This window comes from Myotis daubentonii, chromosome 2 (genome assembly GCF_963259705.1).
Source record: "Myotis daubentonii chromosome 2, mMyoDau2.1, whole genome shotgun sequence".
Lineage (NCBI taxonomy): Eukaryota > Metazoa > Chordata > Mammalia > Chiroptera > Vespertilionidae > Myotis > Myotis daubentonii.
Genome location: NC_081841.1, coordinates 32,296,524 through 32,316,716, shown reverse-complemented (window position 1 = coordinate 32,316,716; position 20,193 = coordinate 32,296,524). Strand labels below are relative to the sequence as shown.

At 37.2% G+C, this 20,193-nt stretch overlaps 1 protein-coding gene and 1 pseudogene across 7 annotated transcripts in view; one reads left to right on the top strand and one right to left on the bottom strand.

The window, feature by feature from the left end:
- The window catches only part of ABCC9 (ATP binding cassette subfamily C member 9), a 115,962-nt gene that overhangs the window by 57,231 nt on the left and 38,538 nt on the right, over positions 1–20,193 (top strand). For 6 of the 7 annotated variants that reach the window (XM_059682353.1, XM_059682357.1, XM_059682354.1 and 3 more), the window contains 9 exons: positions 141–246; positions 6,253–6,291; positions 7,839–7,940; positions 9,759–9,843; positions 12,331–12,411; positions 14,108–14,245; positions 14,385–14,510; positions 19,134–19,230; positions 19,880–20,112. In XM_059682353.1, coding sequence (XP_059538336.1) covers positions 141–246; positions 6,253–6,291; positions 7,839–7,940; positions 9,759–9,843; positions 12,331–12,411; positions 14,108–14,245; positions 14,385–14,510; positions 19,134–19,230; positions 19,880–20,112 — 1,007 coding nt within the window. The remainder of the gene's footprint in view (positions 1–140; positions 247–6,252; positions 6,292–7,838; positions 7,941–9,758; positions 9,844–12,330; positions 12,412–14,107; positions 14,246–14,384; positions 14,511–19,133; positions 19,231–19,879; positions 20,113–20,193) is intronic. The other variant, XM_059682358.1, reaches the window with a different exon arrangement.
- Positions 10,497–11,156, bottom strand: LOC132226065 (small ribosomal subunit protein eS12-like; annotated as a pseudogene).

The following is a 20,193-nucleotide window of genomic DNA, read 5'->3' as shown; positions in this document are numbered from 1 at the left end:
GAGCTGTTAGAATACCTTATTGCCGGAGACCAAAACTAGCCATTGATTGTGAAATGTTGACCTTTTTAAATGTATTTTGGTCTGATTTTACAAAGAGAATTCCACCTCATTCTGTTATTATCCTTTGTTCGTTTCTCTAGGTCAGTTAACCATGATTGTGGGCCAAGTGGGATGTGGGAAGTCCTCTCTTCTCCTTGCCATCCTAGGCGAGATGCAGGCACTGGAAGGAAAAGTTCACTGGAGCAAGTATGTGCATTTTAAATTAGTGTCTATTGCTCTGTCACACATCTGATGATCTCCTAAGGCAGTGGTTCTCAACCTGTGGGTCGCGAACAATGAAAATACATTCTGCATATCAGATATTTACATTACGATTCATAACAGTAGCAAAATTACAGTTATGAAGTAGCAATGAAAATAATTTTATGGTTGGGGGTCACCACAACATGAGGAACTGTATTAAAGGGTCGCGGCATTAGGAAGGTTGAGAACCACTGTAAGGGAAGCGATTAAAGCAATGAAGTCCCATGTTAGGAGTCAGAGCACAGCTATTTATTTATTTGTTTGTTTATTTAAATTTATGGAAACTTTAAGTGTCATAAATTAAGAATTAGAAAGCAATTTTATAAGTATTTATAATAGTATAAACTAGTATGTTGCTGAGATAAATGTAAGATTGAGATTGTAAAGATAGATTTTTAAAATTAAAGGGATAACAAAGAAATAATTTAAAAATTCAGCATGCAATAAAAGAAGGAATGGAAAACTTGCATTATGTATAAAGCTTAAATGCAAACAGAGCCTTAATGGTTCAATGTTCAGAGAAGCAATATGAAGTAATCTTTTCCAGAATCTTCAGAAGGGGCTGCGAAATCAGTCACTCCTCTTCACACCCAATTTAAATGAGACACTAGAAGTACCTAGTTAGAGATATAAATAGATCAGACTAATGTGTTGGGTACCCTTTAAGGCATAAAAAAGGAAGTATATAGCATGGTGCTTCTTCTGGATAGTTGAATGGTTGGCTTGGTGTCTTCAAAGCACATGGCAGTAATAAAGTGCCTCAGAACCGTAGTATTATCTACCTAGTAGACTCCCCATAAGCAGTTATGAACAATTTGCTTACAGCTTATCTAAGAAATTGGGTTGTTGACCAGTTCTAAATCAGGTGTAACTTTGGGGACATCAGGTAATGTCTGGAGATGTTTTGGGCTGTCACAAAGGGAAATTAGGCTGCTACTGATCTAGTTAGTAGAGGCCAGACAACCTATCACGCACAGGACAACCCCCATTCTCACCCCCCAAGAGAAATTATTTGGCCCCAAATGTCAGGTGTGCCAAGACCGGAAACCTTGCTCTCTACCTACAGATGTTCTTTAATATCATCTTGTACCCATCATTCTGCATTCTGTTGTGGCTTAGTCAGCTGTTCACATACACAGACATCTCTCAAGAATAAGTAAAGACTATTTATGGACATTTTAAGAATAGATTCCATTTTAAACTCCAATTAAGAGAAGGAAATGTTTGGATGTGAAATTTGAACTGGAAACAATAGAACTCGTAAATCCTATTTTTGGTATTATTGGCAAAAGAAGGCTGAGAAATGTTGAGTGTACATTTTATTTCTGTTGGGCACATTTAACAGATAGTGTACATGAAACAGTTTTGTGAATATTCAGCAGAGAGCTTGGTAAACAATGGTTACCTGGAGTTTGCTTCATGACAAGTTCCTGTCGATCCCCAAGGTCAGGCACCAGGCAGTGCTTGCCCTGACACCATCACCTTCCATCTTGCATGAAAAGCAGGTCTTCCTGGATTTAGTTATACTGTGTGATGTGTACAGTCATGATAAAATTACTTGGGTTTTGTTTTTACCTTGTTTTCACTGTCATTAAAACAGAGAGAAAGAATGAGAGATGGTGACAGAAAAAACTTGAGATTCTATTTTCATACCTCTGGGATGTTCTCCTTATCTAGTCTTCTCCAGTGTTAAAAAAGATTCCAGCTCTACTTGGGCCAAATTGACTCCCAATGTCATCTTTAAGAATTATTACAATTTTTTAATGGATAAATAAATGATATGGGAATCAGGAAAGTATTTTACACAACCCAATTATTTATTTTTTGCATTCCTAAGTAAGATATCCTATCTCATTTCATAAAGGTTGTGAATTATTATACTTAAAATTACATAGTCTAATAAATATTAAAAAAGAGATAAAGGTATCAAAAGGAAAATAAGGCTTAAATAAAAATCTGAGAAATTAATAGTTAGAAATGCATGCACCAGAGTCGATTATAAAATATGGGCCACAAATTCCACTTTGAGCTTCATGAAAGCTAGGCAAAGAGGGAAATAAAAAATAGAAACATACATCAATAGAGGTTAAGATTTTTGGGGGAAAGAAATCTCTCCCATGGATTCTAACTTAAAAAGCTAATAAAAGGTTATATCTTAGAGAAAGAGCCCATATGGTGAAGGTGTAAGAAAGGATTTAAGATAATTCTAAGTAATTATATAATTTCCATAATTTAAAAGTCATCTTTTTATGAATACTTAATAGACAGTAATCCCATCTCTTAATGGCTCAGATACACACACAACTTGGAAACTAAACCTTTAAAAGTTTGGATAAGCTAACACTAGTCCATTTTTCTTTCATTACAAAAAGTACTTAATTTTCCTCCACGGTATCTTTAATAGCTGATAAAACGTATTTTTAATCAGGAATATTTAGAGAATACTGACCTTTTTTTTAAAGAGTTATTTGTAATACTCTTCATTTCAGAAAAAAAGCTATTGTGACTTGTCCAATAAGGAAAGGCATATAAATGTTATGAAAACAAGGCTGATTTAGAAATTATCAATACTGATAGGCTGATGATGTGCAAATGATAAAAGAAGTACTTTATTACAGAAGACTAGATTTTTGATATTTTTTAAAGCTTAAAAAATAAAAAATAAAAGAAAAACAATAAACTAAATGCTATGGTAAGGCTCCCAGTGCATTGCTGTCATGGTTGCATCATTGCTTGTATCTCTGGTTCTATGAATTAAATGTGTCCTCATAGAACGGCATGAGCAATGAGCAATAAAGTACTCTGCCCGCTTGCAGAGCTAAATATTTACTTTGGGCAGGAAAGAAGGTACTGCTGCTCATGCAGGACGTGCCTACGTGGCTAGAACCTGGTACACAGCAAAGACATCTGTAGATGTTTCCTTGGAAATTGCTACCTTTGACCTAGTCTGACATCTTGTAGGCCCAGAAGAGAAAGGTGAAAGAGAGGAAGAAGTGACTGTCAGAATGCCTGGGTTCTTACTCCTGTATCGAGGTGTGCTCTTTGCTTGTTTCAGAGCAAATGTTCTGCCTGCCAGAAGTTGTGCTTTCCTAAATGTCATGATAAACAATGGTTTCCTACCTGTGTCGTAGGAGCTAGAACTCAAGCTTTACCTGATGGATGGTTCCCGTGAGGGAGTCCAGAATGTATAACAGTGGTGGTAATCATGTGAAGTGGAACCATCATTTATCTCTGCTTTCCCTTTCTTTTCCCTTTCCACTCGCCATGCCATCAGCCAGCCTATTATCAGACCCCATCTGTCCTGATGTTCCACCTTCTTATGTCTTCATTAATCAGCTTTGTCATCATGGATCAATTATTCTAAGACTCCTGAATTGAGGAGTTACTCCTTTGGATGTGACTTGACCTGGCATGAGGGAATGATGAAACATGGTGTCAGCTTTTCTGGATCAGAGAGAACATAGCATTGTTGTGTCCACATCTAGCTCTCCTTCCAAATACTATTTCTGTTTTCGGCTTGTAAAAGTCACTATTTCCATTTCATAAGGTATCAGCCATGATACTTGGAAGTGGCTAGAACACCAGGTTTAACTTATACTCCTGAAGAAAAATACACACAAATTCTGCGTGCAGAAGTGAAATCGTATGCCATTTTTTCAGAAGAAGATTTTCCATCTGACCTCTTTGCTTTCTCTTGTTGCCTTCAGTGATGGTAACTACCACACTGAATGGTGGAAGATGAGTCTGGATGTGTACCCAGTGATTTTCATGTAATCAAATATGAACTGATATTGGAATTAATAGCTAACTCTATTTATTTTGGATGATATAAAAATAATCTCCCACAACTGAATTTGATTAAACATGTGCTATGAGAAAGAGTTAGAGTAGGTGATCTCTAGAAGTTAAGGACTATGTCATTATTCCTGGAAAATGTTAGTGAAAGAACAGGGTAATTTTTATTTGTTTTTGTGAGATGACTACCAGCAAACGGATATATATCTACCTTTTCTTTCTTCCTCTGAAACTAGTATATGATATTTAACTTTTACACTTAAAGGAAAATATACGCAAATCCTGCAAGGAGAAGTCTTCAGAAATGAAGATCCACTATATGCTGTCTTGTCTAATTCAGGATACTACTACATAAATTAACCCTTCTTTCTTATATGTCTTTAATTTCTTGCTATTTCATTATGCTCTTTAAAAAAAAAAAAAAGGTCTTGCTGATCTCTCAAATAATGGGCATTTCTCTTTTTAAGAGAGGAATCTGCCCATACTTAACCTCCTCACTTTCCTTTTACTCAGTGCATTGCAGTCTGGCTGAGAAGTTCTCACCAAGGCCTGCCTAAGTGCTTTGTTCTCAGTCCTACCTAACTTCCCCAAAGCTTTTGAAACTATTCACCATTGATCACTCCTTGAAACCAACTGGTGTCTTGATTTCCATGACACTTTCATTTATTCGTTTATTAAAAATATGTATGGCACAACTATAACATGCAAATCATTGTATTAGTTGTTGGAGGTAAAGAACTGAACAAAGGAAGCCAGTCCCTATTTTCATAAAGTTTACTGTTTGCCAGCAAAGGCCCTGAGGAAATAAGAAAATACTTCCATAATTAATTATTTGGTTCGATTTTTATGAAGGCCAAGAAAAATATGTGCATGGTTTTATGAGAAAAAATAATAGGAAGATGAATAAATGAATGATACTTGAACTTACATTTTAAGGATAAGCCAAGATTAATGTGTCAAAAAGCCAGGATCTGCAATAGAAATGCAGATGAAAGGTGGGAAAAACATTCTGATTCTTCAGTTTTTCTGCAGTCTACTGTAGGATCCTCTTCATTTCTTAGCCCTTAAATTATTTTCTTGACTTCAGCTACTTTGAAAATACTAATAACATATCATTTCTGACCAAGATCTTTCTTTTGAAGACTGAACAGCAGCTATAAAAAGCCTTATAGAAGCTGCAAATTCAACACATCCAAAGCAAGCTCACATATCTCATATCTCCAAAACCTGCTTCTCCTGTACCTTGGTAGGGGGGTGTCCCCACCCCTGAAATCAGTTGGTGGACGCCCAAGGCAGAACTCAAAGATTCAACCTAAATTCTTTTCTCTCTCTCCGTTGCCTGCAAAATGCAACCAATCACTTTTCTTATGTCTGTCCTTAACATTTCTATGTGTGTTTTAATGTTCCTAGTTTAAGTGGTTACCATTTATGTGAACTACTCACTCTAATATAACTCCGTCACCTTTCTTCACACCATTGCAAGATTTACCTTTTTGAGATGCAATTCGGATTATTTCTGTGTTATAATTTATTTTATTATATAAAAAAGTAATATTCTAAAGACCTTTGCATACTACATCAGGATCTTTCATGACCTGGTTCCCAATTTACTTTTTAAACTCATATCCTGCCACTCTACCCACCTTCACCATTGTGCTCCAGTAACTCTGAACTGCAGGTAGTTCTCAAGTGCGCATACTATGTATGTAATACTCTTCCCCAGATTGGTGGCCTTAGTGTAACTAATTAGGAATTTAAATAATTTAATTTGAAATTTTAAAGATGAGGAAGCCTTGGAGATATTGAATTCTTATGCAGACTAGGAAACTATTCTAGAGAAATTACCTAAATTTATACAACTAGTTGGAGAAGAATTGGGGCTAGAACCCAGGTCATTGTATGAATCCAAATTTTGTATGAAAAGAAGAATGGTATCCATCTTTTGGAAGCTAACTAAGTAATTATTTTCTAACCAATTAAGACATTAAAAATGTTATTTATCTTATTTGTCTTTGAAACTAATATAAAAAACCATTTGGGAAAGGTAACTATTTTATGTGTCCAATGTTTATTTGATCTCTTACTTGATATGTGCAGACAGTCATTCTGTATTTATATTTCATAATTAATGAACATTGTTTGCCATACTTGCAGTGTAAATGAATCTGAACCTTCTTTTGAAGCAACCAGAAGGTATTATTTCTATTTTAATCTACATTTAATAAGAATAACTTCTTTCCTCGGACTTTACTTGATAATCTCTTGCTCCTATTCATTTTGTTCATTCTGGTGATGTATAAAGTTATTTATTAAAATGTGCTGGAATATTTCCAATAGCAGTGGTTCCCAACATTTGCAGGCTGCTGAAAGAATTAATTTGCCAAAATGGTCCATTGTGTCCACTGTTTTCCTTCAATGAGTCACATATGTCTCAACTTTGGCAGAAACTCTCTGTTCTTAGCAAACTGGGTTTGGGATTTCATAAAATGGCAAAGAGGGATGGGGAGAGTAGAATAGAGTAAAGGGGGAGTGATAAATTGTCACGGAAGGAGACTTGACTTTAGACGATGAACACACAATGCACTATACAGATGATGTATTATAGAATTGTACATCTGAAACCTATATAACTTTATTAACCAATGTCACCCACTACATTCAGTAAAAATGCAAGAATTAATATGTATATTGTTTATGAGTTAAACAGTGTTGAAATCTGTGAATAAGCTAGAGATAGCCAAGTGCTTCAGGTATTTCAAAAAGAAAAAAATCACTTAGAAGACTTGAGGGGAGGCGAAGCAGACATGTCAGTAGTTGGGAACCACTGTTTTACTGCATATATGGTTATCTAAAAGACCTTTAGCATATGTATATTATGTCTTCTAAACGCCTAGACATAATGTTTCCGGATAATCCCTGAGCATTTCTAACTACTCTTTTTCTTAACCTTACTCTCTTTTAACCTTAATTTCTTTATTAGTGCTTACAGATCATGAACTAACTGTGGACGAGTGACCCCTTCCCTGCCCCAATCCCATCATCTTCTTTATCTTCAACTCACATGCATTTTCCTAATTATTGCAAATTAAATTCTGAGATATAGATCTGGTAGAATTTGCAAGCCAAAAAAAGGGGGGGACGAGAAGGTTATCATTTTTAAAAAATACACTATTTCAGTATGTATTGAAATATGTATTTCAGTATTGAAATGGACTCCTTAAGATAGTATTCTTTGCTTTGAAATATGTATTATCTATTGCCTTAAATGTGTTAATGTGATTAAGCCACAAACACACACTATAATTATAGTATCAATTCACATTTTAAGGTCTACATATAAAATGTATAGTTATGTAAAGTGCTTTTAATACAAATTAAAATATCTGTGGCTGTGAAAAAGTGAACTGTTATTTATCTTTATTTTAAAAACTATATTCATTTTAGAAAATAAATTTTTAATTAATAATTTCTACTTTAAAACACTTTTTTATCATAACAAAATCAAATTTCACACATTGTGTGACGTTTTGATAAAAATCTAGTCCCTTGAATTCAAGTGGAATCTTTAACTATTCATTAATAAAGTTGGTGGTTATTAAAATGTTCTCTTTTAGGAGTTTTCCATTTCTGTGTTTGCGATATTTTATTGGCCTTTATTTCACTTACTTACACTAAAATACACATACAGCATAGCAGCCTTGCGTGATTTTGTTGTATTGTTTTTCTTTTCCATTTTCCAGTAGGAGCAGATATTCTGTGGCTTATGCAGCTCAAAAGCCTTGGTTATTAAATGCAACAGTAGAAGAAAATATTACCTTTGGAAGTCCTTTCAACAAACAGAGGTAATTTTGAATGTATAAAATCTAGAACTAAAATGAGCAACTATTTCGAACCCTTATATTTGGTCCACGGTGTCTGGAATCTTTACACAGGGAGTTCCTTTCCTCTCTGCTTGACCTCCTTCCAACCGCATCACCAGGTATTTTTTATTTATTTATTTTTATTTTTTTAATTTTTATTTTATTCATTTTAGAGAGGAAGGGAGAGAGAGATAGAAACATCAATGATGACAGAGAATCATTGATTGGCTGCCTCCTGCACTCCCCACTCTGGAGATTGATCCTGCAACCCAGGAATCAAACTGTGGCCTCAACCACTGAGCCACACTGGCTTGGCTTCACCAGATCTTTTGATTCAACTCTTTTAAGAGAAGTCTCATTGGAAGTTTCAGGCCATTATGTACATTTACTGAGAATAATTTGTACACCAGAATTAAACAGCCGAAAATGCAGTGTGTATGTATGTGCGGTGGGGAGGGGTGGTGGTGGTGGTGGTGAGGTTATTGGTAAGCAAAAGGAAAAACCCAACTGAGCAACAGAAAGAATGTTGACTTTGGAAAGAAGAGGGAGACTGTGGGATCTTTTAATATCACTGGAGTGTTCAAAGCTATGACCTTTTCCTTAAGCCACTCTCACAAGGGTGTCTTAAAACCCCCAAACTGGGTCTTGAAAGTTAAGGAGAATTAGGTCAGGGGAGAAGCATGAGGAAACGGGCGGGGAGAGGAAATAGATAGGTGGGAGGAAGAACCTAAATGGCATGGGGTCTGTTTGGGGCCTGGGAACAGACCAGACAGAAAGGAATTAGGGAATAATGACAGTGGGGAGCTAGATTGTAAAGGAAGGCCGAGACAAGGTAGTGGTAAGCCCTGAAATACAATTGGATGTAATTGTGTGCATCCTAAGGAGGCACAGCACGTTTTAGAAAGGGAAATAATAAGGTGAATGTGATATTAATCTGGCAGTGTAATGACAGATACGTGGGATGAATCTGAATTAAGAGCAATGAAACATTTAGATGATTGTTAGAATAATTACCCAAGCATGTAGTATTTGTTGCCTGCATCTGGGGGTGACTAGAAAAGTGGTGGTTGACAGAAAATCATTCTAGAAAAAGAATGGTCAGATATGAACAGGGAGAAGAAGAGGGAAGAATCAAGAATGACTTGAATATTTTAAGACTAGATGATTGAGAAAATGAAACCACTGATATTTTTTCCAACACTTTCAAACTCTGTGCTTCCCTATACTTCCAATCCATTCTATCTCTAGTCCCAGCCTTAGATAAATTTGAATACTGTCAATCTTCATCTTCCGTTTGCTCTTCCTTCAGCATGTATGATTACTATGCACAGACACCCACCCAAAACCTGTGATTTAGTCCTCGTGAGCCTCCTGTTGTCTGTCATATACACCGTAAACTCATTCATCTTTGTACAGTTTTTTAAGCTTCCTTTCTCTCATATCTTGACAAGTTATGACTCATCTTGCTGGATATTATTTACACCTTGCTTCCTCTGCAAAGATGTCACTAACTTCTCATAATGGTGAGTCATTTCCTTCTATGTATTCTAGGAGCACCTAACAAGGTACATTTTTATTATATGTTTCTGTATCAGTCTTGTTCTCCACTTACTAGCTTTGTAAGAGTAAGAACCAACACCTATTTATCTCTATATCCACATACTAATAGTAGAGAGAGGCTAATGTACCCACATGCTCAATAAATGGCCCATTTCAGCTTCCAAGATATTGAACTTGGGACTTAGTTTATGGGCAGCATATTAATAGTGTTCTAAAAATTCAACATCATTTCTCCTAAAGGTATAAAGCTGTCACAGATGCCTGTTCTCTTCAGCCAGATATTGACTTACTACCATTTGGAGACCAAACTGAAATTGGAGAGAGGGTGAGCTATGTATAGTTTAATTAAATGATGAAAAAAAAATCTAGAAAAGTCTTTTGGTTTCCCATAATCTTTAATGGAGCATAATAAAATCTGAGAGGTTAAAATTTGTATGTTGCCCTAGTGACAAGTTCCAGAATCAGGAATACAGGAGCTCTTTGATGCCACTCTCTCTTAAGTGTTTGTTGTATAACCACCATATACTTAACATTGTGCTGGCCACTTTGAGAGTTCGCAAGGAAAATAGAGCAGTTCCTGCCTTTGATCAAATGTATTTTTACTTTCTTGAAGTTTACTTTAAAGTGATTTGGAAACTGAGATTGCTTTCGACAACTTCTTCTACTCTTGTCAACATTGATTTATTCTTGTTAAAGTGTTCTTTTTTTGAGTGTTTGTAAACATGTTTTTCATTGATGTTTTACTATTCTGACCAACTGAACAATATTTATACCTTTATGTAATCTTTATAACAATGTTGGCAAAAATTGTTATAGACGTCAAGTATTGTGCAAAAGATTTTATATGTTACCTGCATATTGAAGCTGAGCAAACGAAGGCTGAGAGAGGCTAAAGAGCTCGCCCAATCACAGAGTCAGTGGTGCAGCTGAGTTAGTCTGACTCTGTAGTCTGCATATTTTAAATAAAAAAGTCAAGTTTATTTGTTCATTTCTTGCATTTGAAGTACTGCTCAATGACATCCTTGGCCTGAGACTCTTTGCCGTAGTCCTCAACCACCACACGACTGAAATCAACCACATTATGGGGTCTTCCCTCTTTGTGGATTTTGCAGAGGTCTATCCATTATCCTAGTTGCTTGTTGCTGTCAATCTTAACTAGGTTGATTTGGTGTTCGGCACAAATGGCCTCCACCAACTTGACATTCTTTTTTTTTTTTTAAATATATTTTATTGATTTTTTTACAGAGAGGAAGGGAGAGAGATAGAGAGTTAGAAACATCGATGAGAGAGAAACATCGATCAGCTGCCTCCTGCACACCTCCCACTGGGGATGTGCCCGCAACCCAGGTACATGCCCTTGACCGGAATCGAACCCGGGACCCTTGAGTCCGCAGGCCGACGCTCTATCCATTAGGCCAAACGGGTTTCGGCTGACATTCTTAGGCTCATCACAGTTAGATGCAAGCACACAAGGTGGCATTTGTCTCAGGCTGTGCCAGCTTTGCAGTGAATTCTGTTTGCTAGGCCATCCTGAATAAGGGTGGTCTTCAGCACTCCTTGTAAAGCAGTATTTTTTTTTAAGCAGTATTAACTATTAACACCCATTACTCCTCAGGCAGCAATACCTTCCTCAGCCATGGCAGTGGGTTATGGGTGGAGCCATATCTTGAACACACCAAGTCCTCTGCCTCTATGCAACTCTGCAGTGGCAGGGAAAGAGCTATAGTCTGCATTTGTAATGAGTATTTATTGCACTATAGTTTAGTATTTAAGAGCATGAATTTAACTTCTCAGAGCCTTAGTTTTTATGTGTGTAAAATGAGAACAATACTACATATTGGAATTACTGTGAGGAATAAAAGAAATAAGGAATGTAAAGCCATTCACACAAGTCTGACATATATCAAGGGCTCAATAAATATAGCAGGCCTTCAAATAATGTCATTTTGTCATTTTGTTCAGCATCATTTCATTCATTGTAATTTTGTTATAACATTGAGATGCTTTTGTTTTTGTTTTTAATATATTTTTTATTAATTTCAGAGAGGAAGGGAGAGGGAGATAGAAACATCAATAATGAGAGAACATCATGGATCGGCTGCCTCTTGCATGCCCCCTACTGGGGATTAAGCCCACAACCCGGGCATGTGCCCTTGACCGAAATCGATCTCAGGACCCTTCAGTTCGCAGGCCAATGCTCTATCCATGGAGCCAAACTGGCTTGGGCCATTGAGATGCTTTTGGAACTTAACTTGTTTACATCAATTAGTCTGTCATTTTGCCATGGTTCCAAGAACCTGTGGACTATGTTAAGTGAGGACTTACTGTACTAGGTTTTAAACATGTTATAATCAACACTTGACTAGAAAAGCATATTGCTGCATAGTTCTGTTGAATAAAACTTATAATATCAAATTTACCAGTACACTACAGGCACAATTCATAAAATGAGAAAAAAAGAAAAAGGAATTTTCTGTGGTCTTCAATACTCACCAGTGTTTTGGTTAATAACGCTTTTGTACAGGAGAGCTCTGTATCAGAATGAAAGGGGGCTTAATGTTATCAGTCAGGAATTACCTTAATATAATTCAGGTATTGACCACTAGACAGTTTTCATTTTATCTCGTCAATGTTATCACAATTTAATTAGTAAATTACCATTATTTTAAGATTTTTAAAGAAATTTTTTACTAATTACAATTTAATTAGTAAGTTACCATTATTTTAAGAGTTTTTTTGTACTTAAGGAATTTTTAGCCAGCAGATCATTTACTAATGAAAAGGTGGATATTTATGGATATTTCTTCTCTAGGGCATCAACCTGAGTGGGGGTCAGAGGCAAAGAATCTGTGTGGCACGAGCTCTCTATCAGAATACCAACATTGTCTTCTTGGTGAGAATATGGCCTTTACTTAAATTTCTATTCATTGTTTCCCTCTGAAATGAGTCTTTAAAGGATAAGTCAAATAATTTAAGAAAAGATGATTTAACTTGTGAAATCATAGAAAATGTAAGAGAAACAAATCGTCACAGTACAAATCAGATCAATATGTAAGGTTGAGACTTGGGGGCCCTATATTGATGTCCAAGAGACTGAGGTGCCCACATGGTTGCTTATATGAGTTTCTGAACCACGAGGATGATTAATGAGGGAGTGTGAATGGTGCTGGATCAACTAGATGGAATCATAGGTCTTGTTTATATTTTCTGACAAGGAAAGAAGGTCTGGAAAATACATTCCTGGTGGATATAAGCACGGCACTCCATTCCAGTGGTGTACAACTCAGGCAACTCAAATTTGTCTGTGAAACTTCCTAAAACTATAAAGATCTTATTACCACCGCTAAACCCATTCAACCATAATCTGTAAGGACAGGTCTAGAGTCTCTGTCTTAAAAAAGCTTCATGAATGTTTATCATGTATATCCAGAGTTATTAAGTTGGTTCTACCTGTGAATCCACAAATAAAATTAGGTGATTATGTTGATTATGAATTTGTTCTTGTTTGATTCCTCCAGCAGGAGAAAGTCAAAGTAGCTTAGTTTACAAATAGATAATGTATGTCAGAGACCAGAAGACTATGTAAATGCATCCTTCCCTGCCTTTTCCTTCTGCACAGTTATTAACTATTTATAAATCTGGTTTCCAGACCTCCTTTAAAGTTTTCACTTCACCCATCTTGAGAGCCTCTTCAAAATATAGGTTGGTTTTGGAGTTTCCCACTAAGTTGGACCCATTACTGGGGATGGGAGTAGAATTTGGACATAGTATAAATTCACTTCAGGTTAATCTCCCTAAGAATACCAGTCTCCAACCAACACTCTAAAAGCCATAGCAGGTTCTGGCAGTAATTTGTGTAATTGTAAATCTTTTTCATAATGAATGAACCCCCAACTAGAAATGACTTCTTGAACTTTGGGATCAGTTAATGACTGAGCCACCTGAGGACCAGGTAACTTGGAAATCTGAGAAACCATGGTCTTCTGGTATCGTATTCTATCCTAGTTCCTTTCACTGCCTTCAATTTACAGATTCTTACTTATCTCAGCTGTAGAACCACGGAACACAAGTCATAGGGTCAACTTATTGTGTATTCCTAGCCATTCATTATAGGTTTATTTTGCATAATCTCTAATAGCTTCTTTATTTAAATTTTATTTATTGATTTTGGGAGAGAGAGAGAGAGATAGAGAGAGAGAGGAGAAAGAGAGAGAGAGAGAAACATTGATTTGTTGTTCCACTTGATGACTCTCTCTGAGGACAGATTGCTTATCTTTAGGGCAGCATTTTTCTTCTTGATCAGTGTATAAGTTTCCTTTCACTGGTATAACAAATTGCCATAATTAATGGCTTAAAAAATACAAATGTATTATCTTACAGTTCTGTAGGTTAAACGTCCAACATAAAAAAATAAAACCTTCATTTTAATTTATTTTTTCTGACAATTTAAAGTTATATAAGGTCTGTTTTTAAAATTATATTTGAGGGATAATTTGTCTTTTGTTTATTTGTATTTCTACTTTCTAGAGGAATTAAGTTAAATAAAGGGTATAGAAATTTTTACCTTCTCCCTATTTTACTGGTTGTAGGACGATCCATTCTCTGCCCTGGACATTCACTTGAGTGATCACTTAATGCAGGAAGGGATTTTGAAATTTCTCCAAGATGACAAGAGGACACTCGTTCTTGTGACTCACAAACTGCAGTATCTCACACATGCTGACTGGGTGAGAGTTCAGAGGAAGTGTCATTAATTTTGATATGATAGTTCTTTTAATAAACAGGGACCCTAAGAAGTGCTTTCTGAGATCAAGGTGATTCCTCTGGCCAGTTAAGGCTTTTTGTGCTAATATGTGCTTTCCTTAGATCATAGCCATGAAAGATGGAAGTGTCCTAAGAGAAGGGACTTTGAAGGACATTCAAACCAAAGATGTCGAGCTTTATGAACACTGGAAAACACTTATGAACCGGCAAGATCAAGAATTAGAAAAGGTAATTGTTCATAGTTTGGAAGTGTTCAGAGTCCAGTTCAGAAGAGTGAGAAATGTACTGTATAATTACTAAAAATATTTTAAAGAAGTACTTACATTTAATGCCTAATATTTGATAATGGTCCTCACTTGAAATCCTCATTTGAAAGTAACTGCATATTTATATGTATTAACAAATGGGCTACTTTGAAACTATAAAATTCTAATGATATCTTTTGACAGGATTTTAGAAAAATTTTATTGGAATTTGAACCATGTTACAATTATGTGTGTGATTAAAGCTTAAACTATTTGCTGAAGCATGATATAACCTTACGTTAGTTATGTATATCTTATTTTTCTTACCTGTAATGTGAGAATATTTTCATTCACTACCTATAAGTGGAGGGTCATGGGCAAAACAAAATCCAAGATACCTTTGGAAAAAGGAAGATCTGTGAGCTGTGGGTGAAGTTGTAAAGCATGTATTGGATAGGGTTGAGTTGGGAGTGAAGGAAGGTGATCAGAAAGAAATAACAATAAAATTTTACATTTGTATAGCTTTTAAAGACCACAAAGCCCCTTTTACATGATCTCATTTAACTAGCACAAAATTCCAGAAATCAGAAAAAAAATTGAGAGAGTGAGAAATTAGTGGGGAAAAAATACCATCTCACCTTTACAGATGGGAAAACAAGCTCAGAGAGGCTAAGTAACTTACTCACAGTTGTACAGTATAACAAGTGGTCCTAATTTGACTTAACTTAGGTCCATATATAATAATTTGAGTATAATGTTATGTATGACATAAATATAACATTGAACGAGGTAATAACAGAATTGAAAATCAGATTGAGTATAATTTAAAAAGAACAATTGTGATTGAAAGGCGAAATTATAAATTGAATTAGTAAATTTTTGAATTCTTATCTTTTGAGTTGGGCCTAAGCAATGTCCAGAATTTTGTACCTCTAGCCAGGAATGAACATTATAAAATGAAATCTATATCAGCAAATTTCTGAGAATATCAAGAAATTAAAACGTATTATTTTATAAAGGAATAAAAGGACCTATGTTTCAATAGAGAAAGGAAACCAAAAAGTCAGATGCTGAGATTGCCGTGTCTTCTGTGGGTTTGCCAAAAATATCAAAAGGAAGAAATGATATATATAAATATCCCGAAGTGGAATAGGACAGATCATAGAATAATTGAAAGACATTCGCAAAAAAAAAAAATTACAAGGTACAACTGGCAAGTGCCAACATAGGAATTATACTGTGAGAAGCTTGATTATGAATTTACTTGGGATAGCTCCAAATGATAATTTTTCAGATGCCAGGAAGAAAAGAATATGATGTAAGCTTAAGGAGTAGGATCATTTATGGTTTACTTTGGAAAGAAGATCTGGAAAGAGAGAGAGAGAGAGCTCTTGGCTTGATTTTGTGGTAATACTGTTAAGCAAGCCAGAAAGAAAGTCTGTTAAGTTGTATTTAGAAATGAAATGACCACTTGAGATAGCATAGCTCTATAATTAAAGACATATTACAAGCTTCTAAATCAGTGGAGGGAGATATGGAACAAGTTAGGGTGTGGACAGCTGTGAGGTGGACTGGTGGCCAATAGAAGCCAAAATGAACCATGCACCTGCTCAGAATCCTCATCTGGAAATGGAGGGAGGGTATGCCACCTGGGGAAGAGCAGACACCTGAATTCATCTGCAGCCAGGGAGAGTCACACTGTGGGACAAGACCAGGAGAACACCTTGGGGAAGTGTTTGTAAAACAGCTTCTTGTTTAATTTGTTACGTGGCAGGACAGGGTGTGTGCCTGGAGCACTGGTTTTCAACCAGGGCAGATTTTGCCTTTTAGGAGATATTTGGCAACATCTAGAGACATTTTTGTTGCTACATCTGGGGGGGCAGGTGTTACTGGCATCTAGTTGGTAGAAGACAGGGGCAGTGCTAACCATCTACATCGCATAGGCCAATCCTCACAACAAAGAGTTACTGGGCCCCAATGGTGATAGTGCCAAGGCTGAGAAAGGCTGGCCTATAGCCAGAACAGATCGAGCAAGCAGAGAAGGAAGGTGAAATTAAAGGACCCCCAAAACATCCAGTCTCAGAACATTAGGCAGAATTGCCAGTTTAAGGGTTAAGGGGGTAAATAGAAAAAGAATATCTGTATATATAAAAGGCTAATATGCTAAGTGTCAGCCCGACTAGTAGCTATGATGTGCACTGACCACCAGGGGGCCAGCGGTCAACGCAGGAGCTGCTGAGCTGCAGTGACTTGGCAGTGGCAGTTCTCAGGTGACACACCCTGAAACCAGAGAGGAGGGAGCCCGATTCCTCACAGGGTCGTGCAATTCTACCTTCCGCCGTGGGTTATGTTGTTGCTAGGGCAATGTGGGCCCTGAATCTTTTTTACTGCACACTTGTGTTTGTGTTCCACACCTGTACGACAGCAACTTTGCAGAGTGCCCTCTCGCACTCCGGAACCCCTTGGGGGATGTTGGAGAGCCAGTTTTGGCCCAATCCCCACAAGCCAGGCTGAGGGCCTCCACCTGCCGGTGGGACCCCACTCACTCCGTAGATGCCCTTCCAGCCAGGTGAGGCCGGCCGGGGAGGAATCATGAGAGGTTGGCTCCAGGGCGTATCTGGCCCTTCTTGCCCAGTTCCGCCCCACCATCCATCTTCTAATTAATTTCCTTTCAATGTTCATGAATCCATGCACTTGGTCACTAGTGTTAAAAGAAATAGCAATGAAAACTACACGAAAGAGAAGGAAAAGACCTTTTTTAGCTGATTTAAATATTATTTAAAATTCTAGCTTGGATGACATCAACCATTATCTTCATCATGTGATTAAGTAAAATAAATTGGCATTATTTGATGTTTCCTCCCCTAGCCCCCAGCCCTCATCTTGAGCTGACCCATAACAGGCATTCAATGATATTAATTGGATAAATGAATCTAAATTCATATTTACTACCTGATCCAAATATCAACACTATTAAAAAATTTTAACCTGTAATGAACTTAATATGAGCATTTTCTAATAAGAAACATGGTCTTGAAGATTTTTTTTTAAATGTCTATGAGATGTTAAATTTCTTGCTCACATTGCGTGGAGGTTGAACAAGACCCAAATCTTCTATTTTTCAATGTGCAGGTTCATTTTTTTCATTACACTATTCCCAAAGTATTGGGTCCTCTTGAAGTTTGTGTTTTTATCTGATCTCATGTCCAAGTGTTGGTTTTCATATCATCATACAAAATAAAAAGCTGATGTCAAATTGTCTCTGGAAAATAAAAACTGTTCAGGAGACACTTTCACTTTTTTTTTTTTTTTTGACCAAGACTCTGGAAGCAAGAGAGCCATCTAGAATAGCAGGTCTCCTAAATCACAGGTGTCCTATGAGGCTAAATAAATAAATAAACCCCCAAATCGCTACCCAGAGACTGATCACTTCAAAGGTTTGTTGGTTTATTGATGTAGGAAACTGATTTTTGTGTGTGTGTGTGTGTGTGTGTGTGTGTGTGTGTGTGTGTGTGTCAGCATATGCAGGAAACCCTTAAATTACCATAGATTGCAAAAGTTTGTGGGTCAGTTGTTTGGAACTCAGAATGCATTTCCCCACAGAAACTGGGGACATGGTTAGTTTCCCAGAATGTCGGGCAGAAGCTCATTTAATCCACAGTGTAACACAATGCTACTCCAGTTCCGAAGCCAGCGGGACAAGGGTGTTGGAAGCAGAGGAGTGGAGAAAATGAAATGCTCGTCCTTTCTTGAGGCTAGTCTGAAGCAACCCTTAAAAATTCACAGTTTGATTTTGATCTTTCTGCATCTATCCCCCTCTTAGGTCTTTCTCCTAAACTGCTAGGCACCTAAGCACCCTCATTTCCCATTTCCTTAAAAATTGCCTATGTTCCTTTAATTCCTATTGAACGCTCTATCTTTTGTGCAGCTGTCTTATGAGATGCTAAAGAAACTCATTCTGATTTAATAATTCACAATAACAGTGTAGGACAGGTAGTGTTTTAGCCAGTCTAGAATGACATGTACTTTTTTAAACATGTTGTTATTGATTTCAGCGAGAGGAAGTGAGAGGGAGAGATAGAAATATCAATGACGAGAGAGAATCATTGTTCGGCTGCCTCCTGCACGCCCCCTATTGGGGATTGATCCAGCAACCTGGGCATGTGCCCTGATAGGGAATCAAACTCTGACCTCCTGGTTCATAAGTCAAAGCTCAACCACTGAGCTACACCGGTGGGGCTAGAACAACATGTATTTTTAAGGAGGATATATGTTAACATAGGTAAACCTTCAGTTAGCGAAACTACAGGGAATATCTGAAAGTGATATAAAAATAAAGCAAGTGTCCCTGTCCCTGGGGTCAGCTCCATCATGCTGTTACTACCTTTCCAGGCTTCCTGTTCTGTGCCTTTAACTCTGAAGCATCCCCTATAAACCTCAGGCATTGCCCCACACTGCTCCTATGGAAGGAGTTAGGGACCTCTAGAGAGAGCAGAGCCCACATGGTAAAGATAACTAACGATTGGTACTGTGCGTCACTGATGGGCAAGTCAAAACCTTCCTGTGGCTGTGAGCTCCTTGAGTGACAGCCTGATGTTTCCTGTAGGATATGGAAGCTGACCAAACAACCTTAGAGAGAAAAACTCTCCGAAGAGCCATGTATTCGAGAGAGGCCAAAGCCCAGATGGAGGATGAAGATGAAGGTAGATTTTTTTTTCCTTACATTTGAAATATTCATATGGGTAATAGGATGGGAGGGTTTTACTTTGGCAATTGACACATGAGTGTGCCACTGAGGAATAAGCCTCTTTGCAGGGGGGAAAGAGCTAAATCAAATACAAAATAGTGAAAATGAAAAGAGTAGGAGTGAAGAAAAGTTGTATGTAATCAATCAACAGGCATCTTGAGGAATTTCCCATAGTGAGTCTTGGTACATTTGTGCTGTGTGAGAGAGAGCTGAAATAAGGTTTTTCCTGCCAAAAACATTTAAATGTTCTCAGCCTAATACTTGTATTTCTATAACTTTGAGGGAGATTTTTTTAAAAATATATATATTTTTTATTAATTTCAGAAAGGAAGGGAGAGGGAGAGAGAGATTGAAACATCAATGGTGAGAGATAGTCATTGATTGGCTGGCTCCTGCATGCCCCCTACTGGGGATTGAGCCCACAACCCGGGGAATGTGCCTTTGGACGGAATCGAACCCGGGACCCTTCAGTCAGTCAGCAGGCTGATGCTCTGTCTGCTGAGCCAAACTGGCTGAGGGAGATTTTTATATGCTTTATTATGGGATAATACAAATTCTATCTACCCATTGCCTATCTGAAGTTTAAACAAGTGTTTTGTATGCAGAGGAAGAAGAGGAGGAAGATGAGGATGACAACATGTCCACAGTAATGAGGCTCAGGACTAAAATGCCATGGAAAACCTGTTGGTGCTACCTCACTTCTGGAGGATTCTTCTTGCTCTTTCTGATGATTTTCTCTAAGCTTTTGAAGCATTCAGTCATCGTAGCTATAGACTACTGGCTGGCCATGTGGACATCGGAGTACACTATAAACAACAGTACTGGGAAAGCCGGTCAGGTACAGTGGGTTCTGTGTTTAAGTCATCAAGGAAAGGTTGAGATGAACAGTGATACCTTTTTATCTAGTTAGATACTAATA